The sequence below is a fragment of the Tauraco erythrolophus genome, chromosome 24 (genome assembly GCF_009769465.1).
Source record: "Tauraco erythrolophus isolate bTauEry1 chromosome 24, bTauEry1.pri, whole genome shotgun sequence".
Taxonomy (NCBI): domain Eukaryota; kingdom Metazoa; phylum Chordata; class Aves; order Musophagiformes; family Musophagidae; genus Tauraco; species Tauraco erythrolophus.
In genome coordinates this window covers 7,286,693-7,314,629 of record NC_141488.1, presented here as the reverse complement: position 1 = coordinate 7,314,629, position 27,937 = coordinate 7,286,693, and the positions used below count along the sequence as shown (strand labels likewise).

General features: G+C 48.4%; 2 protein-coding genes across 2 annotated transcripts in view; one reads left to right on the top strand and one right to left on the bottom strand.

Moving 5' to 3' along the window:
• Positions 1-1,459: 1,459 nt before the first annotated feature.
• On the bottom strand, positions 1,460-4,930 carry NCDN (neurochondrin). The gene is made up of 6 exons (XM_086626093.1): positions 4,829-4,930; positions 3,476-4,462; positions 3,033-3,259; positions 2,632-2,856; positions 2,278-2,420; positions 1,460-1,961 (listed from the first exon to the last, which is right to left on the bottom strand). Exons 1-6 carry the CDS (start codon positions 4,928-4,930, stop codon positions 1,531-1,533), a joined length of 2,115 nt encoding a protein of 704 aa, XP_086482219.1. The 3' UTR covers positions 1,460-1,530.
• A 465-nt stretch (positions 4,931-5,395) lies between these two features.
• KIAA0319L (KIAA0319 like) overlaps positions 5,396-27,937 on the top strand; it is a 32,434-nt gene continuing 9,892 nt past the window's right edge. The window contains exons 1-12 of the mRNA XM_086625926.1: positions 5,396-5,426; positions 6,568-6,734; positions 12,512-13,194; positions 18,418-18,745; positions 19,800-19,901; positions 20,781-20,878; positions 22,054-22,141; positions 23,410-23,502; positions 24,186-24,318; positions 25,463-25,691; positions 26,760-26,883; positions 27,432-27,564. Coding sequence (XP_086482052.1) covers positions 6,593-6,734; positions 12,512-13,194; positions 18,418-18,745; positions 19,800-19,901; positions 20,781-20,878; positions 22,054-22,141; positions 23,410-23,502; positions 24,186-24,318; positions 25,463-25,691; positions 26,760-26,883; positions 27,432-27,564 — 2,153 coding nt within the window. The 5' untranslated portion in view covers positions 5,396-5,426; positions 6,568-6,592. The remainder of the gene's footprint in view (positions 5,427-6,567; positions 6,735-12,511; positions 13,195-18,417; positions 18,746-19,799; positions 19,902-20,780; positions 20,879-22,053; positions 22,142-23,409; positions 23,503-24,185; positions 24,319-25,462; positions 25,692-26,759; positions 26,884-27,431; positions 27,565-27,937) is intronic.

Below are 27,937 nucleotides of genomic sequence, written 5' to 3'. Positions count from 1 at the left end.
TTTTTGGAGGCCAGGAGGCTCATCTGCTCCTTTGGCTTCCCTCGCTTTCTGCTGGTAGCACCTACCTTTGTTCTAACTTGCATCAACTTTTCAGAGCTGAGCTGGCAAGATCAGAAAGATATTTTTCCTGAGCAACAGCAGACGTTGCCTCCTCTCCAGTGCTGTAAGGCAGCTGCTTTCATGAAGCAGTGAGCTAAAAATGCATATAACGCAGGAATACACCCAGACTCAGCCCTCCTTCTGAGACAGGTCCTCGCTTGATTTCTCCCTCAATCGGACGATCCCACAGCCCCCCCAGCACGGGCAGCCAGGGTGAGCGCCTTGCTCTGGCCGAGAGCTGCTCCCCAGCGATGCTGCTGATCCCAAGTTGCTCCTCGACTGACACCTGGTGGAAAACCCTCCCTGGCCCCGGCTGCAGGCAGCTCTGCTCCGGGCACACCAGCTCCGAAACGTCACCCCATCCCTCCTGCTCTTTCTGTTTTTTTCCTCCCTGTTCAGGCTCATGGGCTGGCAGCTCAGGCTGCGGGGTGATTTATTGCCCTATCACACATGTGTGTACGTTTTTACGTCTGGCCTCTCTCTTCCGAAAAAGCAAAGTACTTCTCCAGAGTCAGCGAGGTGTAATCCATGCGTTTCTGCTTTCACAATCTATACCCAAAGGCTCTAGAGAGCCAAGGGCTTTGCAGGTTGAACCCCTGGCCTTGCAAGAGGGGAAAACTCCCCCTGTACATCCCATCCCTGCAGCGAGAGGGAGCCTGAGCCAACACAAATTCTCCTGCTGCGCCTCGTGCAGGTGTTCTACAGGGCAGAACAAGCAGCGCTGCCAAGGTTTTCCAGGCGTGAATTTGGGATGATGGTACCAGCCGTGGGGTACCATCATCCCCACAAGGAGCTGGGGGGTCATTCTACAACACGGTAAAAGGGTCTTGGTGCAACTTCACCCCAGAAGGGGACAGGTCTGTGTCACCTTACAGTTTTTCTCACTGCTATTGGTAAATTTTAAAGCTCTTCCTGTTCCTGCCTTTTGCAGCTTTCTACATGTAATGCCAAGTTACTTCACTAAGGCATGCAGGCCTCTGGGAAAATAAGGTGGCATCCTGAAAGGCTTACTGTGACAAAATTGGGAGAGCATGCTACAGGGAGAAGCAGCAACCTCCCAGGGCCCTGGGCAGAAATAAAGTTGAACACTGCAGTAGTTTGAAAAACAAAGAAAGAGAAAGCATTTTTTAATAATGAAACGTGCTTTTTTCAAAAAGAAATACTGACAGAACGTCAAGCAGGTGCACGTTGAAATGTTCTGAGGCAGCAACAGTTCTGCACATCAGGTTGCAGACAGTGCAAATCCCGCCGAGCTCTGCTGCATCACTCCAGTTTCGTAGAGTTTGGTCATTTACATGTTTTTTGTCCCCATCCGGCACCATGGAGAGATGGAGAGAAGGGAGAAACGTTGAACAGGTCGCGGGAGAAACGTTGAACAGGTCTCGTGCAGGTGTTTGGCTTCACTCCCCACACCAAGGTGCTGCTGGCTCTTCACTGCTCAGACAGACACTGCTCCAAAGCTGCCATCCCGTAAAGGTTGGCCCACTCCGCCCCGTGGTGCGCCAGGATCACGTCCCTGCACGGCTCGCTGGCTCTGGCCAGCTCTACCAACACGCCCTGGAAAGCGGCGACGAGCTCAAAATCCAGCGAGGCTGGAGCACCGCGCAGCAGGAGCTCCGAGAGGTTTTCCAGCCACCGCGCTTGGAGGACGGCTTGTGGGAGCCAGGGGAAGAGCGGCACGCAGCCGGCCAAGGCCTGCATCCCCAGGAACCAGAGCTCACCGACGTCGGCCCAGGCGCCCACGTAGGCTGGCGACACGGCCACACCGCCGCTGCCGGCGTCTGCCTGGGCACTGTGGGCCTCCGACAGGAAGCAAATGGCAGCTCCAAAAAACTCCTTGGCAGACTGGGTCCCCTGGAGAACTGGAACAAAAAGGAAATGAATTACTTGACACAGAGCTTGCTCGGCCAAGGGAGGGACCCTTCGGTGGGTCTGTCTGCAGTAGGGCTTGCAGGGAGAGCAGAAAACCATCCTCCTGCCCTCTTCTCATCCCAGCCCATTTGCCTGCTGAGTTTTCTGCATATTCCTTGCTCCTCCAGGTTTTCAGTTTTGCCACTTTTCCAATGACAGAAACTGGATCTGTTTCCCTTCTATTTGCTTTCTCCAGCCCAACCACCCAGACCTGGTCTCTGCCCATGCAAAGCAACGTGCAGCTTTGCCAGTGGGAACTCTTCTTACCCGGTGAACGTGCAAGGATCCTGGCCATCATCAGGCCCAGAGTGGCAATGTTGGCTGCTAGAATCAGGTGATCTTTCTGGGGCAGCAGGAGTGGGAGAGACTTCAGTAACATCTCCATCAAGGAGGAAAAGGTTTTGTCTTGCCTGGAGAGAAAGCAAACCCTGAGACACGTTTCCTGAGCAGAGCCAGAAGCATCTGAAAATGTCAAGGTTAAACACAGCACCAAAAATGTAATGCAACTGTTGTTGAAAAAGGGACGTCCCTTTTCAGTGTAGTGTCCTGCAAGGTCACTTCACAACGCACCCCCTTTCTTCCCACTGACAATCTTAAAGCAAGCTCCTGTGGCTCTGTTACCTGATCAGATCCGGCGCAGTTACGGCCAGGTTAAGGAAAATCCCACACGCAGTCTGCAGACTCATTTCCGTGCTCGTCAGCGGAGCCAGGGACTCGGTCTTGGAGGTCAGCACCTCCCACTGATGGAGGAAGTACTCACACAGCAGAGCTGGTGCCCCTTCTGAGATGAGGATGTCCCGGGGCCTGTCCTCTGCTGTTAAATGGCAAAAGCCAGGTAGAAGAAATCTGGAAGGGGAAAGAAATTCGGAACATGAGGTAGAATGGGTCTAAGCCCTCTGTTTACATCCAACTGGGGGGGAAAAAAGAGCCATGGAACTGGCACTGCAGGGAGAACAGACAATAGAAAAAGACTTGAGCAGGTTTGTGCTAAAACGCATCAATTCCGTGCTTAAAATACGCACCTCAGAGCATCCTGGGGTAAGCCAGAGCCCTCGGTGCTGACCAGCTCTGGCTGGGGAAGACTTGCAGCTGGGCTGCCCTCTTTGAAAAGTTTTTTGGCATAATGAACAAGGAAAGGCAGGAGCTCACAGATTTCCTGCTTGAGGGAGGATGTCTCTTCTGCCATCCAGGCTCCAAGGATTCGAACAGAAGCAAATAGGAAAGGATCTTGTAGCTCCTCCTGTTTAATCTGCATGAAGTAAGCAGACAGAAAATGACATGTTAGGGCTGCTGTCCTATCAAGCCACCACAGGTATGACAACCACAGTGGGCCAAGAGGCAAGTTTTGGGCTACACAGCTATGGCCAAGAGCTGCTGAGCACCCGTTAAGCGTCCCAGAGAACAGCTACCAAAGCCTCCCAGAGAAACCCACAAAAACATGCTCTGCTTGAAAGCCCCACATCACCTGTCTCAAGTAGAATATTACAGCTCCAAATGCCTCCTCCATGATCCTTGTGAGCTGCATTTTCTGCACCTCTTCTAGCAGTGGCTCCTCTTCTCTCAAGCACTCCTGGATCCCCATCTCAATAAGGACATAGCAGGCTGTTACCACTTCTTTCTTCCCCTCCACCTCCACGGGATCTGGCTCCTCTAGGGTCAGGCGGACCTCCACACAAGCCAAGTTCACCAGCAAGGCCAGGAACTTGCTTCCAGCACTCCCTGCTGGGATCCACTCCGACCCGCAGGCCTGCACGAGGCAGGCAGCAAGCTTCAGAGCAGGGTCGCGCTGCGACTGGCTGAGTTTGCTGCCCAGGACGTTAGCCAGCCCTTTGTAGAGCCTACGGAGGCACTCGCAGCCCTGCGAGTCCTGCGTGAGGGGCGGCGACAGGGGGATGAAGCGTGGCAGAACCTCACACAACTCAAATTTGGTCATGTCTTCAGCCTTGAGAAAGTCGTCGGAGAGCTTGCTCAGCACGGCCAGGAGGTGTGGAGCATCTCTCTGCCAGCACTTCGCCTCTGCTACGGCCAACAGCCCCAGGAGCAGCGCCAAGGCACGGTCAGAGCCATAACTGCAGTTCACGTAGGCCTGGCACAGGGCAGACACCGTCCCTTTGGTCACCAGCTCTCTGGGGCCCCTGGTAGTGGCCATGACAGCACTCAGGCACTGGTATACATCATCAATCATGGCCGTGCTGTCCGGATCGCAGTGGGAAACCAGGATGTCATTGAAGGTTGGGATTTTGTTCAGGATCTGGGAGTGACCAGCCAACTCTGGATCGGTGCAGAAACATGCCAAGAGGGTGAGGCCCAGTGCCCGGAAGGTGTGCTCGGGGCAGCCTGCCGGAGGCTGCCTGGACGTGAGCAGGCGATTGGGAAACGTGAATCCGATTGCGTCGAAGATCTGGCGACGGGTCTTGGCGTCTACTTCTCCGGCTCTGACCGCTTTGGTCACCTGCGAGGCAAACCAGGGTGAGTGTGCAGCACAGCGACAGGCTTTGCTAAACTCAGGGGACTGAATGGGGAAAACGAGGAACCTAAACACCACCATTAGCATGGAAAGGTGAATCCCTGCCCCCCGAGCTGGGCGCTTGGTCCAAACGCTAATCCAGAGCTCCACCAGAGCGCTTCCAGCTCCCCCCCAGGCCAAGGCCGGGCCCCCTCCCCTTGCCGATGGGAACCCCAAGGCATCGCAGCCCCGAAGCTCCCCACGCCGCCAGGCACAGCCGCAAGCGCCGCTCGGGCGCGCTGGTTTCCAGCGGCGCGTTCCGCCTTCCCCCCGCCCGCTCCCGAGGCGATGGCGGCCACGGCGGCTCCTCACCAGGAGCAGCGCCGCGAACTGCTCGCTGTCGTTCCTCGCGTCTCTCAGCACGCCGAGGCACCTCTTCAGCGTCGAGCGGCCGTCTCCCGAGGCCGCGGCCATGGCCACGCCGCCGGGCACCGGCCGTCTCTCAGCCCCGTCCCCCCGCGCCGTTCCGCCCGGCCGCCCGCGGCCCACGTGCCGCCTCTCAGCCAATCCGCGCGCCGCCTCCGCGCCGCCGGCCAACCGCCTGCCGCCTTGTTGGGCGGTCCCTGAAGCCAGCGTCTACCGCGCGGCCTGTGGGCAAAGCACCTGTGGCTGCGCCGCCGCTCGCCCGCCGGCTGCGGGAGGGCGGTGCCGCCCCGCCCCGCGCCGCCGTGGCCCGAGACGGCTCCGCACCCCGGCACGGGCCGCCCGGTGCCCGCAGAGGCGCTCCCGGTTCCGGGAGACGGCGACTCAGCTTCCGGGTGAGGGGTGATTAGGCGCCCGCCGCCGCCATGGCCGCGGGGCAGGAGGCCGCGCCGCCCTCCGCCCCGCCGCGCTGGAGGCCCGGCCCCGCCCGGCGCCCGGCCCCGCCGCCCGCCTGAGGCCGCCGAGCTCCCCTCGCCATGCGCCCCTGGTACGTACCCGCCGGCTGCGCGTTCCGCCCGGTCCCGGGTGGCGGGGCCCGGTCCCGGGCGGCTTCGTGCCGCGGCCTCCGCCCGCCGTGCGCGCTGCCCGCGGGGCAGGTGGGCGGCGAGCCCGGCTGGTCGGTGCTTTCGCCCCGGCCCCGAGTCACCGTGGACCGAGCCCGTCTCGTCCCGCGCGGCTGGGCGGCCCCGCGGAGCGGAGCCCCGGTGGACGGGAACTTCCCTGACCGACCCGTTGGCCGGAGAGCCGCGGGTTCGCGTCTCCTGCCGTGAAGTTTTCCTCCTGTGTCCGGTGCTCCGCGGCTGCCGGGCGAGCGAGCGAAGCAAACGCTGGGTGTTTGATCAGGGCACTGGTACGTCGGTAACGGTGCTCCCTTCTGAGTCTTCAGAAACGGCAGGTTTTGCTCCTTGCGCCTCAAAGTGCTTCGTTACTCTTTGAAAATAGATAATGTTCGTTACTTGTGAAATAATTAATGTTTTTGTGTCACGTCATGTCGAGCTAATGTAGATTTCAGCGAGGTATGAGGCTGTAAAAGAGCCTTCGGCATCGGAAAGGCTGAGGAGGAGCGTAAGTGCTTTCATGATCTTTGCCCTGCGGAGCAAAACGTGAGGCAAAACAGGTCTTGAGCTCCGTGTTCCTCAGCATCGCTGTGTTCTTGTCTCTCTTTGTTTCTGGCTGGTGCCAGGCAGCACCAGCGTGCAACGATGACAGTGCCAGGCAGATGTGCTGGGTTTCTCAGTGCCCGTGTTGTGCTTGTGCTGCTGGCTGGGTGTCCGTTGCCTGTGGCGTGGTTGAAACTGCAATTTCCCAAATACATCTCTGGAATCCAGTGGGCTGCAATATTAGATGTTTTGCCCCTGAAAGCAGGGGAGGAGGAAATTACGAGGGTGATGGGGCAGGCCATCGTGGTGGCCTGCTGCAGTTCCACGCTGGAAACTTTGCTGCTAGAGATTTCATTTTAATATCATACCTCGATAGTTACTTAGCAGCAGTTGGACTAAGTCGCAGCAGATAAGATAAGACATTCCTTTTCCTCCACAAACGCTCCGTGCTCTTTATAGCGTTGCCCGGATCTGTGTAAGACCGTATCAGTTGCTGGTTGATGTTTTATGTTTCTTATTTGTTTCCAGAACCCTGCTGCTGCCCACAAAGGCCATGGAGAAGAGATTGGAGGCCAAGTTCAGCATTAGCACCCGATTTCTGTCACGATACTGCCTGGGAAAACCTGCAAGGGAGCTGAGAAGCCTGCAGCTGTTCTACCTGTGCGCTTGCCTGTGTGCCTTGTGCTCCTCAGCAGGTGATTCTCTTTGGGACTGTGTCTATATTTTTTTTTTATGGTACTTATCCCTCTCACTTGTTTAAAATATTCTGAGAGGAAAGGGAAATTATTTGCTGCTAGATGTTGTAGCTGCTTTAAAACCCAAACAAAACCTCACCTTTAGTAGTTACTAAGTGAGCTGTGAAAAGGGTAGGAGGGATGTGGGACGTGAGGGGGTCCCTTTGCATCTTGCTGTATGGCTCTGATAACCAGCTGCTGTTTTGAGTCACCGGGTGGTCAGCAGCAGGTTGTCTGTCTGTCCCACACAGTGGCTGTCGTGCATCTTCACCCGTGCTGCTGGCTTTTAGGCACTCGCCTCTGTCTCGTAGAGAGCTTTCTCTGAGCTCAGGATCTTTTCTGCAAGATGAGCAGGTGGTACTCTGGAAAATTGTTTCAGCTAAGGAATACTTGAAGCAAGTTGGAAAGGCAGGAGTGTTTTTCAGCCCTCAAATGTTTGAGACTCTCCCCAAACACGGTATGTCAATAATCTGTGTTTGCCCACAGGCAATTGTTATGTTTGTTTTTTTTTGTGTTCAGACTTGAGTAACCAACCTCCTGCTCAAGTCAATAACCAAGTTAGTGTCTCGTATGGAAGTTTTCACGTAATGGATTGTGCGGTGGTGTTTTTTTTTATTTAAAAAGTTCAGATTCTGACTTTTCAGAGAGGTGTTTTATGTTCTGTGAGTATTTTGAGGTCATGCCTCCACGGAGAGGTGGTATTTTTCCCATGTGTGCATGTAGCATTTGCCAGATCCTAGTTGAGAAGCCTTTTTCCGTGCCCTTTTTTTTCCTCTTTGTTCAAGTCACAGTGAAATTACAGGTTCAAGGCAGTGGTGACTTCAGTATCTCTCAACCCACGTGACGCCTGCCAGCAGCTTTCTTTTTGCTGGAAGCTTGCTGTGCCTTAATGGTGGCAAGATTTGAAAAAGGGCTTGTTTTGTTTTGTTTCTCAGTTACGTGGATGTGTTCTCTAGGCTGCTGCAGTGTCTCTGTTGCTTTGCCAGGCCTTCCTGGACACTTACTGAGTGACAGATTTGATTAAGCTAATGAGCTGTGTGACCTTAATCAGCTAATTTAGAACCTGGAAAGACATATTTGTGTTCCTGTTCCTAGCAAAGAGTTCTCAGAACTGTGTTTGGATAGTGTCAGGTGGATCGCGTGTTTCCTTGTGGACTGGGCTTCCTGCGTGGCGTTTCCTGTCTTTAGTAGTGTCTTAGAAGTCTAGGGCTAGAGCTGTGGATCCTGTGCTGCTCTTAGAGGGTGTTTGGGAGAGTGCTGCAGTGTTGGAGGGCTGATCTGCTTGGCAGAGTTAAAACCATGAAGGCTGATGCGTGTGTGGAAATAAATATAATTGTATGGGACATAATTATCCTGATGTGGATGCTTTTTCCACTGTTGAGTTTTTGTTCCTTTGGCCTCGTTTGTGTCACTTAGGCAGCAGAGTTTCTTAAACGGAGAAGGAATGATAGTTGCCTAGAAATTAGTGTGATCATGTGGAATTACGTAAGATGAACTATGTTCACATAATTGGTTACATGTGACAGATTAAAAAAGTCAAGTCTTTAATCATTAATCTGATATCAGGAGGGATTAACTGCCCGAGCAGCTCTGTGAACCTGAGCTTATTAATAGAAACTGTTCCTGTCTGTTCTGTTCTCCTGCTGCTCAGCAAAGCTGTGAGCAGCATCGTCGGGACTGGAGCTCTCGAGTTCTTGAGAGAAGCAGTGGTTTTTGTGCTGATTTACTAGGGAAGGAAAAAACGACAAAAACAATACAAAGAAGTGACTAAGCACACCCACTGCGCAGTCAGCGTGTGGGCTGTGGTGTGCCAGGCCGGGGGGGCTGCTGGGGCTTAGGAGGGGACTCGTCCCAGGACGTTCCTGCTGACAGGTTTCTCATGCTTTGCTCTGGAGCTGCTGGCGTGGCTGCTGGCGGTGGCCGGCTGTGCTGGTCTGCTCTGACCCACCCTGCCAGTTCCTGCGGGCAGCTGCCGTGTGTGTTTGCGCAGGGTCCAGCACGAGGAACTGGAAGGGACGGGACAGGCACCAGTTACTTAACTCAGTAAGCAGAGTTAGTAACTCCGCCAGTACTCCCAGCTCAACGTTGGTGCAGGTCCGTGTCTGCGCAGTCCAGGTGCGGCACCAGGCTCTGTGGAGGTTCCTCTTTGCAGCCTGTGGCTTCTCACCACGATGATTTGTTTGGCCTCTGGTGTGTTCTGGCAGGACTGTCGGGGAGGAAATGTTTTGTAGACAGTCCGGATGGATTTTCTGGCAGAAAATCTTTCATCTTTCCAGAGATGAAATGCAAATGTAGGCGGAGGAGCTCTGCTTTCTGCCATGGCACTTCAGTGAAGTTCTGTGAACGTGCGATGCCCACCAAAGAGTGTGGGATTCGCATAGATGCAAATCAGTATGGTTCTGTGGAAAATGTAAATCTAGAATGCTGGGCTGGTGGGTTGTGAGTTGCCTGTTCACTTGAGTTGTTCCTGAGAATTAGTTGAGTTTTAAGCTATCCATGTACAGCAGTTCAGAAACCATATTGGCCAACTTCAAACAAACATGTTCTAGGTGGGCATTAGCAGAGTTTTGGAAATGTAATCTGGCCAAAATAGAATTCAAATCTCTGCATCTTGTGAGTTAAAAGAGAAGCAGAATGCTCTCAGCATGGTAGTGTTGTGTCATCTGGGCTAAGTCATGGCTCTGGCGTGCCGAGGAGATGCTTACGGGGATTCAGCTTTTTACATCGTAGATGAGTAAATACACGGCTTGTGTTGTGCGGTGACTTTGTGTTGTGCGGTGACTTTTCACACATGATCTCTTCCCTGGGAACACTTCTCTCTGAAATACGCCCGTTCTGTTTTTGCCTCAGTTCTAAGCCTGTTAGTAGAAAGCTGCTGCTGAATTGCACTGAGTTCTGAGCCTTAACTTGAGTGGTATGTAGGAATTAGGGCTGACATCTGAGGAGAGCACTGGTTGAGTAGGGATTTTAGGGATGTGGGAAACAGCATGTTTCCCTGTCGCACAGTGTGTATAGGGACAATGCTTCACCATTAACAGAAAGTGTTTTGGTTTTTTTTTCAACCGAGTCTTAATGGGGTGAGAGCCTCTTGAAATTCACAGCAATGGTGTTATTCTTCCGTTTGTTACTTGTGTCCCTAAGTCTGGCGAGGTGAGTGCAAGTGTACACACGTGCACCACTTGTGTGGACACCACCACCACTCTCCTCATGCTCCATCCTAATTCCAGGCCCACCAGATGAGTGCCAGGCGTGCCCCTGCCTGTGCCCAGCGTGACTGAGGGTCCAGCACTTCGGTGCATAACGAGGTCGGCCGTTGCCCCGGGCACACAGGCTGCTCTTGGAGGAAGTGCCCGTGTCCATGGAGCGCAAGGAGGATGGTGCTGATTTTCAAGGCGCTGTTGTCAGCGTCTCTCTCCGTTGAACATCTGCAGTTTCATTTGTGTGTTGCAGCTGGGCGTTTCTCGAGTGAAGAAGTTCCCCTCCTCGGTGTGATTGTGGGTTCAGGCAGCCACAGGGAGCTCTGGTCTCCTGTGACTTGGTCACAGATCTCAAGTGCCTTCTGTTGCAGCTGGTGCCAGCTTGCTGGAGCCTTGTCTTCAAACTGCCTTTGCTCAGCTGGCTTCACAACACGCTATAAATAACACTTTTGCTTCCTGCTGTCTGATGGTGGTGCGAGTTCCCTTTTTGCGTTGAAGTGTAGCAAGAGATTCCACACAAAAAGTACGTGGATATGGCCATCATCTTTTATTTTAAACAAGTGGCTGATTCGTTCTGGGTGAGAGAATCGTTGTATGTGGATAACTTTAATGATCAGGAGTAGGGAAGCTGGTACAGCTACTGTGGTGTTTGGGATCACTGGATTACAATGAAATGTGTCCTCTCTCTTCCCCCCCTTGCTTTCTCTGACCATGCAAAGTTATCCAGATCATACAAGACTATAAGAGTGCTATGGCTTTCCCCTTCCTCCGACACCTGGGGATGGTACAGGAGGAAGGGGAAAGTCACAGCACTTTTTTGTCACTGACTTTGGGTATTAGCTGTGACTCAGAGGGTCAGAGGCCCTTGCCATCTCATTAAGTGTCTTTGTGGCTGGAGTTTAAAGTCCTGAAGTCAAATGCTTCAAGTAGCATAAAAGAGCCAGAGTGGGAGACACCCACATCCATCTGTGCTGCTCTAGTCCCTCAGAAAGTTTTCCAGGATTAGTGCTTCAGGAGACTGAGGTTGACCACTGCTTGTGAACTCCAGACTTGATCAGAAAATACTTCCTCCTCTGCACTTCTGTCTGTCGTGTCTGACACTTGGAGAGCTTCCTGCTGTGGGAGCCTGAGACCTTGTGTGATTTCTTCCAAGAGTCACAGAACACACTGCAGTGCCATCACAATTTTATTGGGTTGATGATGACATGGAGATTTTTGGTGTTTCTCCTCTGCCTCAACATATTCCATCTTTAATGTGTTTGTAACTTGGGAGCGACAGGAGAAGTGGAGTGGGAATTCTTTTCAGGGGAGACAGATGGATGGATCAGTGGCCTCTACATCCATGTCTACTAATTTGTTCAGTTCCCACTGTAGTCAGAGTGGGAATAATGCAACTTGAGGTCTGTATTCATCCAGAGTTACTGGAATAGTAGCATGTTACTGAATTTTCTTTATATGCTGGCAAGAAATGGGGATTGAGGTATTATAATTTAAATTCAGACTGCTTTATTTTAATGGAGAAAAAAGTTTCCTACTTGTGTTGTGTTCAAGAACTCCATTCTTGGCAGGCAGGGAGCCAGATCTGGAGCTTAGCCTCTGGCTGCACCGCTCGGAGTCCAGCGACATAGTTTGTAAAGTAATCTTTCAGTGACCTATTATCCCTTGGATGCTGAACACAGCACAGTGTAACAGTCCCATAGGTCATTAGTCTATTTTTAGGGGGTCCTTAATCTGCAGAGCTCTGAATTTTGGAAGCCTTTAATCCATTGATCCCTGCAAGTGCTCTAATTTTTCATGCTAAGCAAAAATAATAAAAAAAAAAATCCATATGCAAAGCAGTTGCTGCTTTATGGCTGATCTGAGGTAACTCGACTCTTAAAAAACGTGTCTGACAGGTAATGTCTGTTGTAGCAAGCACTGGGGCGGAGCAGGTGGCGAGGACAGGCCTTGCAGACCTCTGTTCTAGATGTCACGACTTCTCAAATGGAGCAATTTCAGTCAAGTGACTGACTTCAGACATCGACGTGGAAGAGGAAAACACACCTTTGTGCTGTGAACCACGCCAGTGTCACTGCTCCCAGAGTTCTCCTTCAAGGCAAGCTGTGGGCAGAGAGGCAAGGCTGTTTACTGGTTGCAGTAAGAAACTGCAGCTGGGATTCCTGCGTTCAGTTTCTGCTTCTTACCTTGCTGGGTAACCTCAGCCTCGCTGTTTGGTCGGTGCCTTAGTCTTCTTTGAAACAGGAACATTTCTGGTTTCACTTCTTTTGATGCAGGTGGATTTAGCTCCATTGCTATCAAAAAGGGTGGTGGTCCTGTTGGTAGGAGGTGCAGATAATGGATTATTGCTTAAAAACTTGTACAAGTACTGGATACTGAGGCCAGGCATAGATCCTGAGAAGACCCCGTTTTACTGCCCCGTACCCTCTCTCCCACGTTACTCCTGTGTCCTAAATTCATCTTGACAATAGTGATGAGGATCTCTTGTCCACTGCCTTAAAGAGTTGAAAATTGTCTTTATTTGTCTTCCCTCCCCTTTCCCAGATGCAAACTGGAACAGATCTAAATGCGAGCCAAGGAGGATCCTGTTTGGTGGCCGTTTGAGATCATGGGAAGATCACCATTTACAGCTTCTGGAAGGATTTCATACTGTACGGTCCTGTCAGACTGCCTGCTGCCGGAGCCCCACCTGTGATGCCTTTTGGTTCTTGGAAAATATGTGCATCCAGGTGAATTGCACTATGCCTGGCATGTGTCGGGCAAACAGGACTGGCTCTTCTGACTCTGTTTTGGTGTTTTTAAAGAAATCAAAAAGCACTGAGCACTTCTCCAAGTTTCAGATGGAACATGATGTGAAGACCTCGTTTCACAAGTGGTTGGACTGGGACATCCCTGTCCAGGGGAAAAAAAGACTGCGGAGGTCGTTCCGGAAGAGGAGCTTGGCAGGTAACAGGATGGAAATCCTGAAAAGGAATGTAGCAGTGAGCCCTGGCGGTGAGGCTGCAGCCAGAGCATCAGGCAGCAAGTCGAGAAGCCGCCGAAGTGCAGCGGAGCACTCGAAGGACCGAGTGGCAGACAAGCCTGTCCCTGACGACCGTCCAAACCAAAAGAAAGACTCGCTGAAACAGGGACAGAATCCAAGAGAGCAGAAAACCAAACCCCTGCTGCCTCCTGAAAGCAATAACGTGACTAGATGGAGTGATGCACACAGCGGTGGTTTGCCACAGGTGAGTGTGATCGCTGGGGCTGGCGGGGGCTGCCGTGCTCGGCTGTCACCCGCCTGCTCGGTCCTGCCTCGTGGAGACCTTGCCTTAAACCCACACAGGTGGTAGAGTGCCTTTCTGGATGCCTGTTTTCAGCCTCCTGTCAACAAGGCAAGACCAAGGGTTGGGTTTGTTGTCTTTTTTTTCCGGGGTTAGGGGTGTTTTTCCCCCCCCCTCTTCCTAGCTGGGAGAAACTGTCTTTGGAAGGTGAGGGGAGATGGAGGTCAGGACTGCACAGCGTACTTGCCAGATGGGCAGGAAAGGTGAGATGTGATGGCAGTGGGAGTTGAAAACTTGTTACCTGTAAAAATACTTTTTTAGATCCACAAAATAAAATAAACTGTTTTCCTTTGAGTGCTGAATTGAGGCAGTTAAATACGTTATTTTGTAGACTCAGAGTTTCCAGCGTACTTTCCTGTCAGCCTGCTTGCTTGAGTTGGCATCTTAATGCCAAATTTTTTGTTCTGTTTTGAAGACTGCTTCAGCTTCTCAAATCCACAAAAGCTTACATTGCTATTGGTTAAGTGAAACCAGTTTAGTATCTACTCCAAACATGTATACACTGTAAATCTAGATGTTAGTCTTCAAGAGAAATTGGCACATTTCAATCATTAAATGATGTTCGTATTTTTAAATCTACAAACAGTTTTTTGAGCCCTATCACGCAAAAAAGCCCATGCACCTGTGATGATGAAATAGAAAGAATTCTACATTGCGAAACTGTTCTGTAAATGCCTTTTGCTGTGTTTCTAGGATTTGGTGCTGTTGAAGCCTGATGCCTTTTCCTGTAGTTACGTTCTTGTTCTGGAAACTTGACTGAATTTGTTTCTCTCCCTTGTATTCAAACACTGGTTCCAGGTAGGGCTGTGACTGGTCTGAGCCACCACCCTGCAGAGCAGGATGTGGAGAGCAGCCAAGGGACGCCCCTGGGAGCTCCAGGGCAGCCCGGGTGGTGTGGGAAACCATCCACTGAAACTTTACAAACGTTTGATTTTCCGGAACCCCACAGCATTGAGGGCTGACTCAGGATCTCAGCTTTCTCTTTCCCCTGCAATATTGCAGCGTTTCCACCCTGCCTCTTCTTTCCTCCTGATATTTGAGACTTACACAGTGACCCTGTTCTCCCAGACGTTGCATGTATAACAACTGGGAGAGGCTTCTTCACAGCCACTCTCAAGTGTCTTCTGTTGCTCTTGGGTAATAATTGTTTTATCTCCCTGCTTGTTCAGTTTGCAGTGTTGCATTCTGAGTGTGTTTGTGACAGTAAACTGGTTGCAAATATTATTGAATAACATGGATTAATCAGCTTCTGAATATTGCTGAGTATCCAGGATTTCTTATCTTTAGGATATGCTCTCCATTGTCATTAAGGTGTATTTTTGGTTGTATGCTGGGAAGAGGTTTTTCTTCTCCTTACTGTTTTTTACTAGTAGGAAAGTCTGGATCTCTTGACAAAAGGAGGTTCATCAAAATAAAAACTTCATACTAAAATATATTGACTGTGATGGAATTCCTGGTAGTCACATTTTTTTGAGGTTTAGGATAGAGTTTTTGAGGAGGAGAAAGAATTAAAAAATCCACCTTAACAGGAGTATTGAGTTGAAGGTGGTTCTACCCAGCCCTGGGCTAATTCCTTGATTATCGAACCATCCAACTTTCACTGGCAAAATATTTGGCAAGCTATGGAGCTGTCCTTGCATTTCTGATCTGAGAGCAGTTTAATTTAGGCCAAGGATGTAACATTCAAGGCTGTGTACTTGGGACACGGCCAGCCTTTGCAGGAGAGAGATGCTAAAACAGGAGTTTTCCAGGTTGGGTTGGTTGTGGGCCAGAATGAAGTAACACACGTGCTGGAATCAGTAGAATTTCACCTGGGCTAGGTTTGGTCCAGTACATGGAGCATATGGCTTCAGCAGGCGAGCGTTTTTTGCATTTAATACTGTGCTCTTAAAGAAGGTTTGGCAGGTGAAGAGAATACTGGATCATTGCTGCATGCAAAGCAGTTCATACCTGGGAGCATCAAACATCTGAAATGGGAAAGGACATTTGAGGTCAAAGTGGCTCTTAACTCCTCTGTAAAAGGGGAGGAAGAAACTGATGGGCACGTTGTCCTTTTCTGTTGATGGGCATTGAGTGCGTGGCAAGGCAAATCGTGTCCTTTGCCCCCAGAAACTGAGGGAGAAGTCAACTGGCACTTTTAGGAAAACATTGCCTCACTGAGCTAGTTTTCCTCTTGCAGTTCTGATAGCTCCATCTGCATCTGCAATGTTGTTTGCTGATGTGCAACTGGCATGAAATTGTGGGTTTACTGTATCCATGCCGTGGAACCAGGGATGGGTGAAGGGGAGTGTACCAGGATAAACCGCAGTGCGCCCTGCTCATCAGTCCTTAACTAAGGAAGAGAAAATTGTCTTTTCCAGGAAAGTGAGTGATGCTTTCCAGGCACCATTTTTCCTTCTGCCGCATCGTAGGAATACTTGTCAATTTGAAAATAGAGCGATGCGTTTAGTAGCCAGTCAGGAGACGTATTTAAGTGCAGCAGTGCTGATGGAAAGGGCTGCTGCAGCACTGCAGCAGCTCTGCAGGCAGGTGGGAAAAGGCTGCAGCCTTTCCAGTGGAGTTGTTAGAGCCAGAGAGCTCCTTCCTGCACTCTCCGTTCTGACTACTAGTGTTTGATTCTTGCTGTCCTGCTTCCTTCTAGTACTGGGTGCTTTTTACCCCACGAGGAAGAAGGAAAGGTCCCCCTTCACAGCCAACGCTAACTCTGTAATAGTTTGTGACTTTACCCGTGGTTTTGCGTCTTAAGGGTCTTCACAGCACCTTGTGCCAGCAACTAGGGACACAATCTCAGCTGAAAAGAGCCTATTTTGTAAATTCAGGCCAGGCTTAGCAAAGTAAGGCCCATTTAAATTTAAAAATAGAAGAAAATTCCAGAACACAGGTATTTTTCTTCCAGGTAACTTTGGTTCAGTGTGGATTCTGATGCACGTAGCTGCTCTAGTCCCATCTTGCAGATGCAGAACTCTCAGACAGGGAGATTTGTCCCAGGCCAAAGGCAGTTAGGGGTCAGAATCAAAAGTGTCTGACACTCCTACGTTCACTCAGGCCAATATGCCACTTCTCTCTATTTTCTAAGCTAATAAGATAGGACAGCTGGCAAACTTCTAGTCTGCTCCTTGTTTATCCCCAAGAATGAAATCTTCTGTTCTTTGCTTTAAAGAATTTGGGGTTATGGAGTAAAGATAAGAAATGTCTCAGCTTGCAAGCATTAGAGGCATTTTTGACTGTTGTGTTGCCCCAGGCAAAGCTTATCTAATTCAAGCTCTCTGCAGACATTTGGCTGTCAAGTCATCCTGAAGACTTCTGGGAGGAGAGGCTCTCTTAACTGTGAAAGTTTTTTGGGTTTTTTTTTAGACATTAAAAAGTGAGTCAAAGAAGCATCCAGCTCTCTGAAAACGTTACCGAGTAAAGCGGAGACTCGGCTGCTGTGCCCAATGGGGGATGCTGGTCTCCTGTGTGCTGTTGGTGGCAGCTGTTCTTGTGACCCAGCTGGGCTGATTCCTGCTAAGCAAAATGTGGTTCCCCATAGTGGGGTGAAGTCACGGAGACTTTCTGCTCCTTTGCCTTTCCTAAAGAGTTGTCTCAAGTGTCTGTGTTCCTGCCTGGATGTTCCCTTTTTGTCGTGCCAGTATTTCTAACTTTACCTGATGGATTACTTGGCAAAAGGGAGTCAGTATTCTGAGCTGACCAGAGTTACAGTGGGTGGAAGATGGTACTGCCTGGGACAGGCAGCTGTCCCGAGGCTGCTGCTGAAGAGCAGCACAGAGCAGTATGCCAGATTTTGTCTGCGTCTTTGTTCCAAAGAAACCATAGTTTTGTTAAAGGAAGCCGTCAACAAGTAAGCAAACAGAGAAAAGCAAAGCTGTAAAGGTCTGTAAAGCTCAGAGGTTAATCAAAGATACAAATGAATTGAGATGTTTTAAATTCTCTGACTGAGGGAAAGTTAGTGGGATATGGGGAGAGGAAATGATTTGCCCAAGACTGGAAAAAAATCCTTCTTGCAGAGAAGCCTTCATTGCTGCTCCTGGTTTTGCTGCTCATTAGGGCATGCAGGATGGCTTTATTTTTACAACTGGCATTTAGTGTTCTCTGAAGCCCAGCCCACTCACTGACCAGTATGTTGTCTACCATGGTCTTGAGCGTTTCTACAGCTCCTGTTTCCTGGACTGAATGCCAGCAGCATGGCATAAAAGCTTGAGAATATGTCCTCCAAGATGAGCTTTTGATCAGCTCCTCCAGTGGGGAGTAGCGGTGGGCAATTCAGCTCCAAAACTTCCCAAATCAAAGATGGTAAATTGCTCCATTTGAAATATTTAGCAGACGTTCTTGAAATAGTTAGCTCACCAAATGTGCTTCATGGTGGAAGGTGAATTGTCAAGAGCGTTGCCTGGCAGGCTAGGAATTGGAATGGGGCTAGGCACTGTCAAAGGAATTTTCTGATGAAAGAAAGGAAATTGTTCCTGCCACTTTGATTATTTTCAATAAAGTGGCTCATCCTATATGGATGTGAGCAAACTTTCTGCCCGCGAGCTGAGCTCCCTGCCCCAGCAGCGTCTCCTGTGGCATGCACGCAGGGAGCAGTTTGTCAGGTCACCTTGCTTTGAAGAGTGATTCTGAAATAAATTTCCTCTTGCTGCAACGGTTTGATTATTACATAAAAATGCCATTGCAATCCTCCTGTTTTGTGCTTGCCAGCTGCGTAGCTTTAGAAAAAGGAATATGTGGCCAAATAAATGGCCCAAATGAACCCCAGTTCCTAGCCCCTGTTTTTTGCTTCTGTCTTGTCCCACCTCTCCATTCTTTTAGCTCCACTTGCTCCAATTTTGAACCTACATCTTTCGTCAGGCTTGTCACAAGCAACAGCTGTGATGGTGTAGTTAAACCTGAAGTCCTGATCAGTGTTCGAATGAGCTTGAAATGGGCTGTCTGCTGTGGAGGGACAACATGGAGAAATGTTTTTAGAAGAGAGAAGAGGAAGCAGTAAAACATCCTGCTTCTGGAAAAACAAACCAGGGACTTTTCAGTGTCCCTAACTGGAGGAGGTGAAGTGCAACATCTGGTGCAATAAACACAGTAAAACAAAACTGACAGCATTCAGTCAAACTAAGACAACTTTTTCCTTTACAGATCCACACAGGAACGTCTGCACCAGAAGCATCAGTGCTGGCTACTTTCTTCAGCCCTGTAGCACAGGGCTTGACAGCCACAGGAAAGATGGAGAAGCCTGGGCAGCCGGAGAAGCCTGGGCAGCCAGAGAAGCCTGGGCAGCCAGACGATGCTTCGGTCCATTCTCACTCCTCAGATGTGCTGCCCACAGTCAGTCCCGTGCCACGGAAGAGCACAGCGAAGCTGCAGACAGCTACGCCTGTGCCAAGTGGAGTTCCCACGAATGGCAGTGCTTCGACAGTCCGGACCAGCACTGCTGTGTCACCGAGTACTGCTGCCACCACACCAGGTGAGAATGCAGCGCTCCAGCAAGTGTCACCTGTTCAGGTTTTGTTGACAAGCCATTGCAGCATTGAAAAATCCAAGATGATTTCAGAAATTGTGGTTGCTTTGGGAAAAGTGCTGAGAGCTCCATCTTTAACTTGGATTTTTTTTGTGCCTATCTCTGAAACATTGTCTTTGACAGGATCAAACTAGGGTAAGGCAACTTGAATTCTTGTTTTCTATGCATAGTTCCCAGACTCAACAATAAGACAAAGATAAAGCAAATGGGAATGGAAGAGGAGAATGAGGAGGCTGAGAGGTACTCTTAAGAAATGCGGTCAACTTTCTGTTCACCTTAATGCTAATAACAACCAGAAAATAATATGTCACTGGCCATAGTTTTCAAGTCTCTACCTTGTAGTCTTTAAAAACAGGCTACCTGTCAATGTATTTGTCATGGAATGGCAAGAAAACTCTTAAGCAGAGGTTGAAAAGAAAATATAAATTAAATGACCAGTATTTTGAGTTCCCATACTCAGTGTAGTCGCTGTGCGGACTTTTAAAAAAATCTCTTAGCCCTCAAGCAGCTTTTCAAAAAAGAAATACCATGGATTCTTCATATATTTGTGAAGATCTGAAATCACAGTTTGGTAGATAGCAATGTTCTGTCTTGCTGTGCCGTGAGGCTGCAGCTGGGTTCTCTGCCGAAAACCCGTCAGGTGAAACCCTTCCCATCCTGCTGGACCCGGGTGAGCAGATTCCCTGTGCGGGGCCCGAGGGTCACGTTTCGGCTCTTTAGAAAAGGAGCAGGAGCTGCACAGTATCTGCAAAGAGAGAGGGATGACTGAGTAATTTTGGGCTTGTCTTAAAATTGTAGAACTGCATTAGTGCTTTTGCATTAACAATGAGAGCGAAACCTGAAACGGGAACTATGCTGGGTGGCAGGGTGTTTGCAAAATACAGCCATTCCAGGCTGGTTTTTATTCCACAGACTCTGAAGCCAAGGTGGTTTTTATGTACGTATGTAAATTTTTTTTTTTTTCCTGTTCCTCTTTCAATTCTGTGTTTCTCCCTCTCAGTTATGAAGGAGCTGGTGGTTTCTGCTGGAGACAGCGTGGAAGTGACCCTGCCAAAGAACGAAGTGCAGCTGAATGCGTTTGTTCTTCCCGAGCCACCACCTCGTAAGGCTTCCCCAGGAATTCTGCTGAGGGCTTGTGATGGTGAAATGGCAAATAGGTGTTTCACACAGCCTTAAATAAGGACAGTCTTGAAAATGTCTCTTTTGTCAGAGGATGCTTTCCTGTAGAAATCCTTCATCCTGTGCTATTACCTTATGCTGCCTCTCACAGAAAATAGCAAGACACAGAAACACTGAACGTGCTACAGAGTCATAAGATTTCGGAGATGGCATGTTCTCAAAGTTGTATGTGTGGAAGCAGTGAATCTTCAGGAGCTATTGGTGATATTTGCTGATAGGTGATAAACTGCCTGAGCAAGTGATCTCTCATTTGGTGAATTGAAACCTGTTTTGGGGGGTTGACATGCTGAGAAACATATTTCTATACATTCCTCGTTTCGTCATGCAGATTGTTCACAGGTATTTGTAAGGTTCCTGTCCATAGCTCTGTCCACGATGGCAGTGGGAGCCTGCAGAGGAGGGGCAGGCATGTTACGTGTTGTGCAGCCACAGGGACAGAGGAGATGCATTCCTCCTCAAAAACTGGCATTGTATTGTGTCTGCAGGATTTGAGGGCACGTTTTTTCTCTCATTATCCTGGGAGCTGTGATTGTTCCAAAGCTCTTTAATGCCTCAAAGGCTGAAAGATGGGTTTTGGCTCCAGAGTAAACGTGTTTAGAAGCACAGATTGTCTCTTTTCCTGGGTATATTCCCAAAAAGCTGCTGCTCAAATTCCAAGCTGTCTCATTTCTCCATAGTGCAGCAGAATGCGCCTTGTAAATGTTTAATATCTTTGCTTTTCTTTAGCATGGCAGAAAGGCAACCTTTTAAAAATTAACATCTGAACCTGTTTTTTTTTTGTTTTTTTTTTTTTTTTTTTAAGGAACCACTTATTCCTACGAGTGGGAACTGATTACTCATCCAAAAGACTACAGTGGAGAAATGGAAGGGAAGCACTCCCAGACCCTTAAGTTATCTAAGGTAAAGCTTTTGCTGCTTTGTATCCTGTTGCGTGAAATGCTGAGTGGAGAAGCCTGGGACCCTGGCAGCCAGGAAAGACTTGTATGTGATTTCAGGATGAATAGGAAATTGCATGATGGGCAGGCAGCCAATGTTTGACTGCAAGCCCTCTTCTAAGTCTCTTATGAAAAGGAGATTGATCTGGCGTGAGGGAAAGAAGAAATTGATTTCGGGATCTAAAAGCTGCCTACAAGCAGTGTCGTGCCGTAGAAATGACACAATTTAACATTATCAGAGGGTTGTGAGTATTTCTGCTACTGAAACAGCGTGGTGGTCTGTGGAGGTCTGAAGCCCTGTAGTACCCACTGAAAAAGGGACTCGCTGATTCCATTAAGGAGAGCTGCGGAATACGTGATAGCGCGTCCCTGGCAGCTGCTTTTAGACAAGCTCTGACAGTGAAAAGATGGCCAGTTTCTGCACATGGGGATTCTTAACAAGGAAATGGCTTTAAACACTGCGTGAATGTACAGTTCTGTATTTGAGATGTTTGTTTGAGACATTTGTTTGAGCCATTTTGGATTCTGCTGTACTTGGAAAAAATCTGCAGGCTTTAGTCACAATACCGTGCAGAGAAAAGCCCTTTGAAAGGAGCGAGTCTACCTCTGTCAGGGTTTCAGCCTTTTGGATATCATGATTGTTGTCCAGCACCTAGTTTTTTGTGCTTTCATCTTGGTTCAACAGTGAATGATGAAGGGTTGACTGCCTGACTCGTGTCACCTAGAAGGAAGAGAAGAAATACTTTGTAAAAACACCCAAGAAGATATTTTCTTCTCTTACATGCATCCTTTTTCATCTCCAATGCAATCTGCTAGTACAGATTCCTGTGGCCAGACAACCTGAACTAATCTCTGTTACTTCTCTTCTGTTTACCTATTGTTACTAGAAAATAAAGCTTGACTGACAATCCTGTGGCGCCTGTGGTAGAAGGAAATGCTAGTCTTTGGTTTCTGTGTAGCCATCATAAACTAAAAGATACGTAACACCATTTTGGCATGGAAACCATCCTTTGCTGTGTCTGAGTAGGTTGAAGCATAAATGCCTGGCACAGCAGCACATTAGCAGCTTAAAACACAAAGCATAGTAACTTGACCTCCTAATAGCTCCTGACCAAAACAATCTTTTGTGTCTAATTCCAGCTTACTGTCGGTCTGTATGAATTCAAAGTCGTCGTTGATGGGGAAAACGCCCGCGGAGAGGGTTACGTGAATGTGACAGTGAATCCAAGTGAGTTGGTGGAATTGTGTCTTTTCTTAACCTCGTCTGTCTCTGACAAGCCGTGATACCTGTGTCATGATGTTTGGCTTATTTGAGTGGACCCTGGTTTAACGTGAAACAATGAGTGAAAACTGATTGTGTTGTGAACTCAGTGTGTGTGTGTGTGTATTCAGCCATTTCCTGAGATGTGACACTGTTGCTAATGCACACAGCTATTTCTGCTATCCTGCATACAGGCCAGCCACTCAATCAAAGAGCTGGAATACTGATGCAAAAGTGCTTAGCAAATGCCTCACCCTGGAAGGCCTCTGCTTCAATAAAAACTGGCCATAACTGAGTAAAATGCTTATGGCAGCAGGAGCAAAAAATGAAGGGACACCAGAGCTTTGAAGCTCCTTTGGAGGTTCTTTTTTTCCCTGTCCAGGAAAGAATATCATTCCCAGCCACAGGCAGGTTAAGTCAAATCTCATTCCTTGCCTTAAGACACGGTTTGCAGATGAGCTGGTGTAGATACAGTCGCCCGTGCTGACTGTCTCACCACGTCTCACTTTTCAGATGGCCCATGGAAAGAGGCGACCGCAGGTTCTGCATCTCCTTTTGTGCAAAAGAAACTTTACTTTGCACACTTCAGCAAGACTTTTTCTACAACCTTTGTGGGCAAGGAAGTCCTCTTGCACTCCCTAAATTAGCAAGAGCATGTGGCTGGCCTTCTGGATGCTGTTGCTGATCATTTCCTTATAAGCAGTGAATCTGCAGCTGGCAGCATGCATCAAAATCATTCATTTTTTGGAGCAGCAGCCAAACTTTGGCAAGAAGCTCTAGGTGCTGCTCTGTTAGAATGGTCTGTGCTTGAATGCTTGACCCAGTATGGGAGAACTGATGCAGTGCAGCCATTTCTAGAGTGTTAGTGTAGTGGCAGTTCACCTCCTTGTTTTTTTAAATCCCTTTTGTTGGCACTGTTTCCCCGAATTGGTGTATAACTGCTGAAAGCATGAATCGCTGTCGTTGATTGTGCTGTTTTCTGCAGCCAGTCTGGTCAGTGACTCTCTTGGAGCTGTGTGGCACAGCAACTCCACACTTTGGACTCTTCTGGACTCGCTGACTGCAGGACTGAGGGGGTAGACAGGGCTGGGGAGAGGGAAGAGGATGTGCAATATGTGTTCTGCTTGCTACTCCTGGCGCACAAGGGCAGAGTAGTTTTGCAGAGTTCCTTGGCCAGGGCTTTTTGTTGTGATCTGCCTGTAGGAGTGATTGTAACAGCTGGGTTGTTGTTGCAGAGCCTCGGGTGAATCAGCCTCCTGTTGCCATCGTGTCCCCACAGTTCCAGGAGATTTCACTGCCAACCATTTCAACTGTCATTGATGGCAGCCGTGAGTACCTGCTGTTTTAACTGCAGTAGTCTAGCAAGCCAGGGTTCTGTGTGCTTGGTTCTGGGCTGCCCTTTGGATAAAGTCGAAGAGGAACTGGCTGTGACACTATCAAACACGCTTCAGTGAAAAGAATCACCCTGTCTTGCCAGGAGAGGGGAATACGCATGTGACAGCACCTCTGCATCTTCCCTTTTGAAGGGCACTGGCCTGAGCCAATCTCCTAAAAAAGGAAGAGCTCTAGAGGTTGCTGCTTAGAATAAAAAACACAACTGTCAGTCAAAGTTAGTGGCCTCTTGTGTTAAGCTTCAAATGTGTTAGTTAGCCAACACGTCACCTTTACTGATCGTGGCCCTCACTAGATCTTTTCAGGATTTTCTTTAAATATGCTCAAGTTGTCATACTCCCAACTGGAATTATTTTGTTAGTGTTTTGTTTTGGGTGTTTTTGTCTTCTTTCAGTATGCATTCAAACCTGGGATTAAGGGCGTTCGAGTATATCTGTGAAATAGGGTAGAGGAGAGTACACAGTTTGGGTATCTGAGTGTAATAGAGACCTCTGGGCTTGGACCAGAACCACCCTTGCCCACTAAGCCCAGTACTGAAGTAGGGGACTGAACATCTGGGGTTCATGAGGCCGCGTTTTCCAACTCCTTGTATTTGTGTTTTCTTCCGTAATTGAAACAGAAAGCACTGATGATGATAAAATTGTCAGCTATCACTGGGAGGAGCTGAAGGGCCCCTTGCGGGAGGAAAAGGTTTCTAGTGATACTGCCGTATTGAAGCTGACCAACCTGGTACCTGGGAACTACACCTTCAGGTAGGTCATACCTGGAAAAGTTGATCAGTTTTCATCCCTTAAGAGTAAAATGTAGAAGATGCTTGAAATGTTAGTCTGGTTTAAAAAAAAAAAAAAAACAACAAAAAAAAACCAAACCAAAACTAAAAACTCCAAACAAAAAACCACCCCAAAAACCAAACCAACCCTCAGCAGGGAGAGAACTCTGTTTTGTGATGTACCCTCTCTCCCCACTCCTAAACTTTCAGGTGGTTTCATAGCTTTTCACTTCAGAAGAGATAAGCTATCCAGCTACTTCTTATTCTTAAGTTGTAGCACTGGTTTAAGATGATGGCAGAAGGGAACGAATGGTCTGCCAGCGCTTCAAAATGTCTCTCGAAATGTCAAATCTAAACTGTTTGGGTAAAGGCTTAGGAAGAAATGCAGCCTTTAAATCCAGTTTTTAAATGCAATGTGTTTGTCCCAGATAAGTGAATGAAGCCTAATGGTTTTATGCACGTACCTGAGTAATAGATAGTGGCTGATTTTACTTTAAGTTTGTTCTGTGTTTTTCCTTTGGTCTGCATTTTGGTGTGATGTCCATGCACTGCATCAGCAGATCTATTTAAAATAGAATAAACCTGAGTACCTGTAACTGAACACTGTTTTCCTCTTAAACAGTTGATATATGAACTTATCAGGTTGTTGTTCAGATCTAGATTTAGCACTGACCTACCTGAGGAGGCATTACCTGTGTTCAGGCCAGGTGTGGATTAGTAATGAACTTGTGTGTTTGTGTTAGTGAACGCCTCCTGGTGGGAGGTGGTGTCGTGCTCAGGGAGGTCTCTTCCATCACAACTGTGTGTGTGAAAGCTGAGCATCTCTCGCTGGCACAGTTTTATCGTGGAACTCCTCTTACTCAAGTGAGAGGTGGGTGTGACTTGAATTTCTTGCATTGCTTTAAGGCTGATAATTGGGCATTTGGGGAAGATTCTATTCAGAAAAAGCACAGTTGCCTCAAACTGTAGGTTTTTTTCCACTCCTGAAAAAAATTACTATCCTGTCCTTATGTGTCTTAAATTTCTAACTCTTCTTTCGCATCACTCCACTCAGTGTTTTGTATTCAGCTCTGATAATCATGACTCTTCACTGCTTTCATTCCCCCCTCTTCCCTCCTCGCCTTCAGTCTAACAGTAGTGGACTCAGATGGTGCCAGCAACTCCACCACTGCGAACTTGACTGTGAACAAAGCGGTGGATTATCCTCCAGTGGCAAACGCAGGCCCGAACCAAGTGATCACCCTGCCTCAGAACTCCATCACCCTCTATGGGAATCAGAGCACCGATGATCACAGCATCGTCAGCTACGAGTGGCTGCTCAGCCCTAACAGCAAAGGGAAGGTGATGGAGATGCAGGTCAGTGCAGGTCTCTGGTACTCAACCTGGATTACTGACTAGCTGGCTTTTTTCCTGTAATCAAACCATGTTTAATCGACTCTTGGCAAATATCTCTAATAATCCTACAGTGCAAGCATGTGATAAGTATATTCTTAAAACTAAATCCACATGAAGCTGGTATTGGCGTTGTGGCTGAGCTGGTGCAGCAGTTGAGCCACAGGTTTTCACTGGCATCCTGTGTCCTGTCTTGAGCAATGCAGTCTTAAACACTGCTGAAGAGTAGAGGATTGAGAGAGATGAGAACTTGATGGCTTTGGATTCTGGTGTCCCATACAGCAGGTCTCAGCACAACTTGATCACACCCATGTGTCTCACTTTATGTGGCTGCTAGGGAAGCGTGTTCTTTCTCCGTTCAGTTGCTGACTCCTCAGAACATCAGTGATAGCTAAATCAGTGATGGTGTAATAGGGATGCTTAAGTGCTGTTGGCAGGTGTGGAAGCCAGACTGTATGATCTTCTAGGTAACTGTCAGTCAGAATGGGATTTAGATGCCCAGGATAACCCATTGTGCCAGGTCATGCATTTCCTAAGCTGGGCAAACACAATGGACAGGATTTCCTGTGTTGAACCTTGGAGCCTAAACTTTGCTGATACTGGCCAGACACTCCTCAGTCCTAAATAGTAAAAGCTGGAACTTGTTTCCATGTCATCATTTTTCTTTTAAAGATTATTACTACTGTCAAATTTATGGAATAAGAAGGTCCATGAATCAGATTCACAACGTGTTTGATTTGTGCAGGCAGCACCAGAGGTTCTGCCTGAGTTGCTGACTATGGGATCTCCAAAGGTCTGAACACCTCTGTGGCGTTCCTCTCGTTACATTCCACAACAGTGTCCTTGTTGCTGTGCATGACTTTGCTGTAGGTGCCTTGCATGCTGAAGTGATGCAGGCGTCTGGCCCCATAGCAGGAGTTGGTAATAAACCCCTAAAATCTGCTGAAAATAGTTGTTTTAGAAGCAAAGTCTTCTGGTCTGTCATCGTCTGTGTAAGGATTCTTTTTAATACATGAATATGTTTTCTCAAAGGGAGTGAGGACACCGGTCTTACAGCTCTCTGCAATGCAAGAAGGTGATTACACTTACCAGCTCATAGTGACTGATTCTGCTGGGCACCAGTCCACTGCAGAGGTCACTGTGATAGTCCAGCCAGGTAAGCTGCTTTTAGCTGCTTTTGTCACTTCCATGCCAGGGGTTAGAGGTGGGCATCAATCTGTCAACAGACAGATTGTGGTAGCTTTGTCCTGCTTTTGGAAAAGCTGCTCTAATTTAGGACCATTCTGAGCTGGTGTATTGCTGATAAACACAAGTTTCTAGGAATATTGCCTCTCTAGGCTGTTCTCATTTCACACAATGTAGTCTAATTGACGTTTTCCCACCATAATGGCAGGATTGTATTTTCAAGTGGCTGTATGTGCCCACGGTGCTAGGGCCTGGAACAGGAGCAGGAAAAGTGGAGTAGTACTTAGAGAATGACAGCAAATACCAGAATTCCTAGATTTCATTCCCATTTTATTCCAGATGTGTGAATGAAACACTCATCTGAACTCTTAACTGCGTTTAACCTCACTTTATCTGAATACCAGCTTGAGATAGTAGGCAAGAAACATGCTAGGGATCATGGAGAAAATTCTTCATGCTGGAGTTTTAAGCTCCACCTTTTTATGACATGTGTGTGAAAAGTATTGCATCCTGTTTCAGAGAACAATAAGCCCCCAAAGGCGGATGCTGGTCCAGATAAAGAATTAACTCTTCCTGTGGACAGCACCACTCTAGATGGCAGCAAGAGCTCAGATGACCAGAAGATTGTCTCCTTTCTTTGGGAGCAAACACGGTGTGTATCCTCTTCCTGACACACAAGACACACCCCCACATACCTCCCTTGTGTTAAATCCTGGTCACGTTGGGCTGGACAAGCTTTACTGGTGTCTAGAGCGAGACAAGGGTTTATGTGTAATCAGAGAGAGGTGGAGTTGTGTTTCAGCCTTCATCTCTAAGCCCATCCTCATCTCTCCCATCCTCAGCGTGGTTGTGCCTTGTAAAGGAGACCAACCATGTTGGATTCACAGCAGCGTGGTGTGGTCTTGGTCTTATGAAGGGACTGACCCTTGTAGTCAGACAACAGCAGGGCCTTCTAAATTGATGCTTTCGCAGTGTGTTTGAATGAGGCAGTCCTGTTCTCCTTGTCATACTTCCCTTCAGACTCT

Coding starts and splice junctions, on each gene's coding strand:
- NCDN (XM_086626093.1), bottom strand. CDS start 4,930: ATGGCCGCGGCCTCGGGAGACGGCCGCTCGACGCTGAAGAGGTGCCTC. Junction 2,857..3,032: donor TTACCCCAGGATGCTCTGAG/GTGCGTATTTTA, acceptor TTCCCCTTCCAG/ATTTCTTCTACCTGGCTTTT. Junction 2,421..2,631: donor ACTGCGCCGGATCTGATCAG/GTAACAGAGCCA, acceptor CTTTCTCTCCAG/GCAAGACAAAACCTTTTCCT.